This window comes from Xenopus laevis, chromosome 2L (assembly GCF_017654675.1).
Source record: "Xenopus laevis strain J_2021 chromosome 2L, Xenopus_laevis_v10.1, whole genome shotgun sequence".
NCBI lineage: Eukaryota > Metazoa > Chordata > Amphibia > Anura > Pipidae > Xenopus > Xenopus laevis.
In genome coordinates, this window is record NC_054373.1 from 110,957,720 (window position 1) to 110,968,628 (window position 10,909).

The 10,909-nt window shown below is 36.9% G+C and overlaps 1 protein-coding gene across 4 annotated transcripts in view; it reads left to right on the plus strand.

The window, feature by feature from the left end:
- Positions 1-8,166, plus strand: part of LOC108708384 (rho GTPase-activating protein 6) — a 130,392-nt gene extending 122,226 nt beyond the window's left edge. For 3 of the 4 annotated variants that reach the window (XM_018247036.2, XM_018247034.2, XM_018247035.2), the window contains 3 exons: positions 337-593; positions 1,328-1,408; positions 6,007-8,165. In XM_018247036.2, the coding sequence (XP_018102525.1) occupies positions 337-593; positions 1,328-1,408; positions 6,007-6,698 (1,030 nt within the window). In that variant the 3' untranslated portion in view covers positions 6,699-8,165. Of the gene's footprint in view, positions 1-336; positions 594-1,327; positions 1,409-6,006 lie in introns of all 4 variants that reach the window. The other variant, XM_041582353.1, reaches the window with a different exon arrangement.
- The last annotated feature ends 2,743 nt before the right edge of the window (positions 8,167-10,909 follow it).

The window sequence follows — 10,909 nt, forward strand, 5'->3', positions numbered from 1 at the left end:
GTACTGGTGTTAAATCTTTTTTATATATGTTATACTGCTTATAGGCGTGAAACTCTTCTCAGTGAAATATTTCAGTAAGGGTAATGTCACTTTGACAGTAAGGTTTCCATGTTACCAGATGTTAAATCAGGAACATTGCATGTAAATTAAATGCAATCAATCTGCAATTAGTGCAGCTCTGCTAATTGTATTTTTTATAGTCTAATCTCATCGTGTTTCTTTGGCATTTGAAAATCCACCTCTCTCTCTTCCAGACAACTGCTGCTCTGACCTCACTAGTACAGGGCACAAGTGCAAGATGGGGGGGTTCTAATCTTGTTTTCTGTTTGTTGCTAGGAGTCCTGAGTTGCTAAGATCAGAGCCATCTTTCTCAGCAGAAGGAAGACATTCATCCACAGACTCAAATAAAGCTTCTAGCGGGGATGTTTCTCCATATGACAATAACTCTCCAATCCTGTCTGAACGTTCTGCTATTGCAAGGCAAGAGGACAATGTCAATTCAGAGAAGCTTCACAAGGCTCCTGAACCACACACCCTGGTTGGGCACCTATTGGTCAAAACCAGGGATTATTCCTCTACACAGTGCAATAAGGGTAAGACAGTTATATTGGAATTTGTTGTGTGCCCTATACAAGTGTGGGGGCCTTTAGTATATCAGTTCATTGAACACATTAGTAGCACTTATTCCGGGGTTTGTCTAGATTAACTGAACTTAATGTTGTGTTCAACATTACAGGTTAAAAAATACAAAGCAAGGCAAAGGAAAACTATACCCCACAACAGATAGTTTATATCATATTAAGTGGCATATTAAAGAATCTTACCAAACTGTTATATATATTTAAGTAAATATTGCCTTTTACCTCACTTGCCTTTAACCACCATTTCATGATGGTCTCTGTGCTGCCTCAGAGATCACCTGACCAGAAATACTTCAACTCTAACTGTAACAGGAAGAAGTGTGGAAGCAAAAGAAAGAACTCTGTCTGTTAATTGGCTCATGTGACCTAACATGTATGGTATGTTTGTGTGCACTGTGAATCATACGATCCCAGGGGGCGGCCCTTATTTTTTAAAATGGCAATTTTCTATTTATGATTACCCAATGGCACATACTACTAGAAAAGTATATGATTATGAAAATGGTTTATTTACATGAAGCAGGGTTTTAAATATGAGCTGTTTCATGCACATCTTTTTATAGAGACCTACATTGTTTGGGGGGTATCGTTTTCCTTTAAGCCATCTATTGCTCTGAATGTTTAGATCTATAAAGTAAAGCTTTATTTACAAAATGTTTCATGTTTGGATACTTTCTTTTTTCCAGAAATTCCAGAGGATAATTTTGATATATGGGGCACCTGGCATTCAACTTTAAAATCTACATCCAAAGATCAAGGAATGACAGGTATAGTTTGGGCCATATAATGCATTTTAATGGCATCCCACACAGTTAATAAAACACGAGCAAGGGATCTGACATCATTGCTACAAACATGCTGTATTAATGGCATACAGTTACTAAGGTTCTAAGTTACTAGCATTAATGCTTGTTTTTTATCTGTCTGATTGTTTCACAGATCTGTAGAAACTGTTTGGTATTGTCTAATATAAGTAATTTAAAAAAAAAAAAACAACTGGATTTGCTGACATTTCACTACTCATCCAAGCAGCTTCTTCAGTTCAACTGACTGGTGTGGGAAATTCTCGGCATATAAACTCTTCCACTAATCCAATCACAATGGTACATTGTAACTCTTCAAAGAGGTGACATCTGAAGAAATTCACAGAGGTGTTGATTCTATGTAGTTACTGTGATAGGATTATCCAATGTGTCATGCAACTCCTAGAAACAGGTATTACTTGTGAGAGTTGCATGAATGGATGTTTGAAGTGTTCTGAAACCGCTTGGGTACAGATGTTAGAACAGCATTGTATATAGCAGACAGGTGGTGTCGAAGCCCCCCCCCCCTCTGTTCAAAGATGGTCTCTCCACCTTGACATGAATTGCCTCTGTTGTGCCTCGTTCAAACCAGCGGTCTTCTTTATCCAAGATTTGGACATTGTACTCTTCAGAGGAGTGTCCCTTGTCTTTTAGGTGTAGAAAGACAGCTGAGTCTTGCCCTGTAGAGTTTGCCCTCCTATGCTGAGCAATTCACTTGGTGAGCAGTTGTTTTGTCTCCCCAATGTACAGAACTGTGCACTCTTTGCTCAGCAAGTCCAGTTGTTTTTTTTGAATTGCTTATATTAGATATACCATGACCTGGAGGAAGGAAAATCTTCAATCCAGGTGAATGGGTAATGAAACCAATCAGCGCAGGTGTACTGCTGCAAGGTGCTTTTATTGACAACACAAAATGTTTCAAGCTTAAAAGCTCTTTATCAAGAGCTTGATAAAGAGCTTTTAAGCTCGAAACATGACGGAGAATTGGGCCTGTTTTTTGCACTTTACGCACTGCTCAAGAGGTTCTAAATGGAGATAATCTTTTTCCCTTATTGTCAAGAAAAGTTTCAGCAAAGTATTTAATGAGTTGGCACATTCACTAAAACAAATAAATGTGTCCATTTATCAGAATTTGTTTACTATACAATACAATGAACTGCTACACATTATGGCACATTACTAGCATTGGAGAGTCCATATTGGAAATGTTTCTAGTTGCTGCACAGCTTAACAGCACCCTACTAACTATATATTTTTATTTATTACTATATATTCATATTGACATATGTAATCAATGCATTTTATATAGATGTTTTACGATTCTGAGCTCTAACATACTTCCAGATTTAATTCCGGATGCAATCTGAGAGTTACAACTACTGTATTTTCCAGAAAAGTTGTTATATCTGGAACATTGGAATTGTTTCAACATAACAACATAAATGTATCCTTGTACATTTGCTGTGTAGTATCAGCTGATTAAAGAACCTATGTTTTCTTATTATCTAGCTCAGGGGTCAGCAACCTTTACTATCAAAAGAGCCATTTTGCCCCCTCTTCCACTAAAGAAAAATAGTCTGGAGCCGCAAAACATAACCCAGCTTATAAACTTTTAAAAGTTTTAAACTTTTTTAAATTTTAACTGTTACAACAACAGAATACAACAAACAGAAGTGCATTGTCTATGTGTAGGCCTACTTTTAAATAAATTAAACACTTAATAGCCCTATTAAATGCTAGTGTAGTCATCTGTTTAATGTAGGGTTGCCACCTTTTACCTGCTTTCCTATATATTTATAATTTTTCCCTATTGATAACATTGGGATCAACCATAATTTTTACCGACCAGGCTGGTAAAATACCAGCCAGGTGGCAACCCTAGTTTAATGTGACTTCTGTTTCTGAAGCTCCATGCTGACCTTCCCTCTCTTGTCTTGAGTGTGTGAACTTGGTAAGGACCATGGTGAATCATCTTGCTGTGGCTCGTTTTTGCCTGTCACTCCTGGGACATCTTTACAGCACTCACAACTGAACTTAAGTAGCCGCCAGCAGGTGCTAGGGCTGTATAGACGACGTGACAGGCAAAGCCACAAGACCGAGCTGCAGCAAGCAGGATGAAGAGCCGCATGAGGCTCCGGAGCCGCGGGTTGCCTACCCCTGATCTAGCTATTGAGAGATTTTTATTGTCTGTTCCCTATGCTCAGGGGAGTTGGCATGGTTCTTTCAGTATCTATTAACTGCAAACAGGATCTTTGGTTCGGGAACTGAATGAAGTACATGTTGTATTTAGTAAGGGAAATTAATATAAATTGCAGAGTGTATTACATGCAGAATATAAAGTACAATGGGAATATACAGTAGGTATAGCATCCATTATCTGTAATTCCATTATCCAGAAAGTTCCAAATTACGGGAAGGCCATCTCCTGTAGACTCAAATAATTCAAAATGTTAAAATATATTTTCTTGGTTTTTGTATTAATATTAATTTCTGTATATTACTAAAACAGTACTTTGTATGTGGTCCCAACTAAGACATAATCAAATTTATATATATATTATATCATTTTTGGAGTTTATTTTATATCATTATTGGGTTTATTTTATATCATTATTGGGTTTATTTAATGTTTAAGTGATTTTTTAATAGACCTAAGGTATAAAGATCCAAATTCGGAAAGATTCCTTATCCGGAAACCCCACATCATAGGGAGCTGGTATCTAAGTTGTAACACTACTGTGCACCGTATCCTTAAAAAAGGTCCCCATGTGGGACTGAAACTGCTGATCCTCATCTGCATATATCTAATAATATTGATCGTGCAACTCTGGCCTTGACAAGTTTGAGTGCGGGCACTGTGGGACATATATATACATACGATTGCCCTATAGGTGGAGCAATGGCAGAAATGGTGCAGCAACCAGTGAAACAACCAGTAGTTAACTAATGTCCCTTGACTAAAACCATCCCACTTTTCAGACAATACTGCAAAAGTCATATGACTTCAATTGTTCAGAAAAATATAACAAAGCGCAAGCTTATAAAGTTTATTTTGCCTAATTAAATCGTAGGATTTTTTTTTCTTCAGTATGAAATAGCTCTTAAAAGAACACATTAAATTGTATTCCGGTGAAGCAGACAGAACATATTGTGCTATGGTTTTCAATAAAATAAATTGAATATTTATGCAACTGAGTATAAACACGACAGAGTGACTGGAATGACAAAGGCTGGAATCTTTTCTGCTTAGATATGAAATAATTTAAGTCTTTGCAAAATCATGGAAAAGGTACACAGACCCTTGGTCAATTCTCTTACTTTTTTGAATAAAAAAACTATACATTTGCAGGGGCATAACTTCAGGAGCCCGGACCCCCTTCCCACACACTCAAAAATCTTATTTCTGCCCCCCCCCCAACGTGTGTGAAATCACATGTGATTCTCAAAATGTCTATCCTCCTGGCCCCAACCACTAATGTAAATTTCATTTTATTAATATATGCTTTATATTTGAAAAATATATTAACAGCACACCCATTATGCAAAATGCAATGCAATTTCTCACCCTATTTCAGGTCTTATGTTTTCCTTTTTCTCTGTAATAATAAAACAGTTCTGTGTACTTGGTGGTAACTAAACTGCATGAATCCATATTGGTGTCAAAACTGTACTAATGAGTTTGTTTCAATGATTTTTAGCAGCCATAACGTCTTAAGGACCCCTTATCTGGAAATACCAAGGTCTTAAGAATTCTGGATAACATATCATATAGCTGTATTTGCAGGCTTTCTATACTTTGTGAAGGCACCTTTTCCATCAATAACAGCTTAAAGGAATTGTTCAGTAGAGAAATAAAAACTGGGTAAATAGATAGGCTGTGCAAAATAAAAAATGTGTCTAATATAGTTAGTTAGCCAAAAATGTAATGTATAAAGGCTGGAGTGACTGGATGTGTAACATAATAGCCAGAACACTACTTCATGTTTTTTAGCTCTCTTGGTTTCCGCTGATTGGTTACCAGGCAGTTACCAATCAGTAACTTGTGGGAGAGCCACATGGGTCATAACTGTTTCTTTTAAATCTGAGCTGAATGCTGAGGATCAATTACAAACTCACTGAACAGATATGTCGCATCTTGCCCCCCTTCAAGTCGCTGACTAACTCAGAGTTAGAGAGCTGAAAAGCAGGAAATTGTGTTCTGTTTTGTTAGACATCCAGTCACTCCAGCCTTTATACATTAAATTTTTTGCTAAATAACTATATTAGAAACATTTATTATTTTGCAAAGCCTATCTATTTACCCAGCTTTTATCTTTACATTGAACTGTTCCTTTAAAATCATTAGGGTTAAGTATATAGTGATTTTGGCCTATACACTGTACTTCCAGGCAGATTTGCTCCTGATTATTCAGGTTAGTAGGCTGACAATTGTGCATAATCTGTGCCATAATTTGTCAGATGGATTAATATCAGGGCTTTGATTTTTGTTAAAGGAGAAGGATATGATTTAGTCTGCTATATTTCTATCTGCATTTTTTTCAGTCTATTTCTTTGAATTGCAGATTCATATGGGAATATCTATGAAAATAACTCTTTGCAACAAGGACAGTGTTCTCATTCCCAAGGAAACCTTGCTCAGGACTGGCAGCAGTGTAAAAACTCTGTAAAAGAATTGGACAACGGAAAGCCAAACATACGGAGGAGTCAGACGTCGTCTGCCATTTCTGAGTTCCGATCACACATTCCAGTGACACGAGTATGCAGCAATCCACAGACAGAGTTAAGCAGAAGAAACCTGGAATACTCGACAAGGTGTGATCAGCACTTAAATACCAGCAATGCTGAGGACATCACTGACAAAGATGCAACATTACCTTGTATTGAGAATAAACCCAGGCCTTTATACCTGCAGCATATTGATGTCAGTAAAAATGAGGCCCGTCTCCCCCCTCCCTACCCAGGCTCAGTAAAACAAAGTGCAGCACAGACTCATCGTCCCCCAGTATTTTCAAATGAGCAGGGTTTGTGGAGATTGCCAAAGTCAGAGACAATTGCTGGGACATCGTTGGGTCGGACTCAAGCCACAGAACAAGCTGCTTGTAACAGGCAGATTTCTCAGAAAAACCCAAACAATAACCAGAACAGTAGGAATCTGACAGAACAAGACTGGCAGGACTGGCAGAGAGAGAGGTGGCAGATCTGGGAACTCTTATCTGCAGATAACCCAGATACTCTCCCTGAAACACTAGTATGATGGACAAAAGAATATTCAGAATGGACACAGAAGCCATAGTCTTACTTGAGACTAAAGAAACAAGAAAGTGAAAATTATGTACTTTTTTTATTTTTTTACACTTTTATTTTTTAATTCCTTTGGAACTATTTTTTGCATTTATACGTATGCATCACTGCCATGTTGTCTTTTCTTTATAAATCGCTGCTTACATCTAAGGACAGGAGTTGAACAGTTCTTATCACGGTGAATGGTGTATGCTAAGAAAGCAGCTAAGTAGATTGGCTGTCTTAAAGCCTAGACATTCCCTATGTATATTCTTCAGTGAGCTTGTCGGCATTACACTATGTGCTGTGGACACAAGCAGTAAAACAATCAGTTGAAATAGTTTTGTTCTTCACTGCACTTGTCTTGCCATGATAATCAAGAACTTCTTTATAAATTACGCACACGCTGGTTTCTGTGCTTTTCATTTTTTTATTGGGGGGGTTACTTTTTTTTTTATTCTCAGGTTGCTGGGGGGAAAGAAGCAGCTTAAAATGCCATATTGCAGGGCACTATCATAGGAGGACTGTAATTGACTCCATGTTTTAACTTTTACATGTTTGCTTCTAAGAAAGACTATATATAGTTCCATTTTAATCAAGTACAGTAGGTTGGAATGTAGCTACCATAGGATATAAAAAGAAAAACTATTAGAAAACAAGGGTCTCAAGAGCAGTCTACATACATTCATCACTCACCACATCTTTCTTGTAAGCACTGAAAGTGCTAGTCACAGCTATAACATTTTATAAATAACCCCCTATATGTGCAATCCAACTCACCCTTCAAATGTAATGCCCCATCGCTGCTCATTGACTTTCTGTCCTATGCATTAACATATGCATACCTATGTCCCTTTAGTTGTTGGGGGATTTTGGAAGTGCAAATTAAGGCCATAGTAAGGGTAACTGTAAATAAAGTGATATGGTGGCCATCTTGACTTGCCCTACTATGTGTGGGTTTCAGTGCTTCCACCCCTATTTTCACTCCAAGAAACAGTTTTGCAAGTATGAAAAGTCAATTGTAGGCAATAAGTCTAAAATACAATGTGTGCCTCCTCCAGCTGGACAAAAATTACCAAAACTAGGCGACATTAAAACATATCACCCGTGGATCTTAATATGGGTTTTTTTAGATCTAAATTTAGATTCAGATTTACAAACAGGTCCTAAGATTACTTGTCAACTAATAAATTATCCCTTGCTGTACCTGCATCTTGCTGAAAGAAGCTAATCACTGATTGGCTGCTGTGGGTTACTGCCCATTTGTAATTTTGCCCAGTGTTCAGTTTGAGTTACAAAACACTAAGGGAAGCAATATACAATAAAAAAGAAAAAAGTTAATCCCTTAGAGTAACCCCCTCCTGCCGTTCCCTTTCAGTCTCTCAACTGCGTGAAAAAAGTTCCAAAAAAATAAGAAAAAAATATACATATATTCCAATTTGAAACAATATATATGTTGTCTTGTAGAACAGCGCCTAAAGCAAACGGAGAGAGCAAAAAAACAGGGGCATAATATGGTGTAGTATTTTCAATCAATTAGAACACCCTGTGATGAAAAAGTGTGAGAAAATTTTTTTTTTTAAAAAAAAGTGAAAAAATAGGAGATAAATATAAGAAAAAATAGATAAAAAGTAAAAATAAAGAGTGGTCCAGGTAAATAGGTAAAAATCAGAAAGGGATTGAATTGAGTGTTTTCCCTTTAAAAAGATCTTCCTTTTCCACAATGTGTAGAAGCAAAGAAATGTAGTGCCTTTTAAATCCTTCACCGAAGTTTAGTAAAATTGCCTACTTACAAGACAGTGGCAGTTTTATCGCATGTAGTTTCGGTTTCTTGTGTTCTTCCCTCCTATCAGTCACCATTGGGCTCCCAAGTAAAAATATAGAGGGTACATAGTGCAATGACGTTTTATTAAAAAGAATTTAAAAACAATAAAAAGATTTACACTCACATTTGTTTGTAAGATTTTGTCACATATAAGCAAGTCCTTTTTTGGAGATATCACCAGTTGTAAAGCGAAGGAGGATATGTTCCTCAGAGGAAGCCGATTGGTCGGTGAAACGCGTCAGGCGGAAGTGATGTCACAGCAAGACACGGAGCAGACACCACGAGGGAGAGAGACGCCGGCACATATCCTCCTTCGCTTTACAACTGGTGATATCTCCAAAAAAGGACTTGCTTATATGTGACAAAATCTTACAAACAAATGTGAGTGTAAATCTTTTTATTGTTTTTAAATTCTTTTTAATAAAACGTCATTGCACTATGTACCCTCTATATTTTTACTTGGGAGCCCAATGGTGACTGATAGGAGGGAAGAACACAAGAAACCAAAACTACATGCGATAAAACTGCCACTGTCTTGTAAGTAGGCAATTTTACTAAACTTCGGTGAAGGATTTAAAAGGCACTACATTTCTTTGCTTCTACACATTGTGGAAAAGGAAGATCTTTTTAAAGGGAAAACACTCAATTCAATCCCTTTCTGATTTTTACCTATTTACCTGGACCACTCTTTATTTTTACTTTTTATCTATTTTTTCTTATATTTATCTCCTATTTTTTCACTTTTTTTAAAAAAAAAAAAAATTTTCTCACACTTTTTCATCACAGGGTGTTCTAATTGATTGAAAATACTACACCATATTATGCCCCTGTTTTTTTGCTCTCTCCGTTTGCTTTAGGCGCTGTTCTACAAGACAACATATATATTGTTTCAAATTGGAATATATGTATATTTTTTTCTTATTTTTTTGGAACTAAGGGAAGCAGTTGCATTTCATTTACTTGCACTTATGCCTACTGATGCAATGTTTGCTCTATAAAGTGTGCCGGTTGCACCACTGTTGCAGAGTGCAGTGCTCTGAAGATAAAAAGTAGCCCTCTGATTAATGTCTGCCATGAACAAGGACACATTACATCCACAGACAATTTATTTTGCCATTGAGAATCATGCAAATAAGATATATGCTTGTCAGCATCTATATACTGGCCAAATATCTCCCTATACATGACCAGCACATCATTCTGCTTTAGCCCTTCAACCCTGGTATTACAAATAATAGTCAATTCTACAAAGCATTGTACCACCATGTTGATGGTTGGAATCATTAATCAGAGCTGCCCAGACATAAGGTTTTCATCAGGAATGATTTTACTGACTCCTAAAATTTCACCTTTGCTGTAGGATATCCCTTCAGAATACAATTCAGATCTACAATATTATATTAGCGGAATGTTGTACTGTATAAGCCATTGATCAAAACAGAAAAATGTAGAGATAAAAGGTATATTGGCTAATTCAGTAGGTAACAAAATGCACACTTTTACAGCTGCTTAGGTCTGTCTATTTTTAAGACATTGCCCAAAGCCAGACCTAAGTTGTCCTTAAAGCTAGCATTTTCTAATCTAATTTAGCCAAAAACAGTATCGCTTACTATACAACTTTCTACAATATTATGGCAGTGCAGAGCGTTTTACTCAGGTCTGTTATTCATTGTTGCTCTTTTGTATAACTTAAAGGGATACTGTCATGGGAAAAAAACATTTTTTCAAAATGAATCAGTTAATAGTGCTGCTCCAGCAGAATTCTGCACTGAAATCCATTTCTCAAAAGAGCAAACAGATTTTTTTTATATTCAATTTTGAAATCTGACATGGGGCTAGACATTTTGTCAATTTCCCAGCTGCCCCTGGTCATGTGACTTGTGCCTGCACTTTAGGAGAGAAATGCTTTCTGGCAGGCTGCTGTTTTTCCTTCTCAATGTAACTGAATGTGTCTCAGTGGGACATGGGTTTTTACTATTGAGTGTTGTTCTTAGATCTACCAGGCAGCTGTTATTTTGTGTTAGGGAGCTGCTATCTGGTTACCTTCCCATTGTTCTTTTGTTTGGCTGCTGGGGGGGGGAAAGGGAGGGGGTGATATCACTCCAACTTGCAGTACAGCAGTAAAGAGTGATTGAAGTTTATCAGAGCACAAGTCACATGACTTGAGGCAGCTGGGAAATTGACAATATGTCTACCCCCATGTCAAATTTTAAAATTGAATATAAAAAAATCTGTTTGCTCTTTTGAGAAATGGATTTCAGTGCAGACTTCTGCTGGAGCAGCACTATTAACGGATTCATTTTGAAAAAATTTTTTTTCCCATGACAGTATCCCTTTAAACTTATTTTTATTTGATTCTT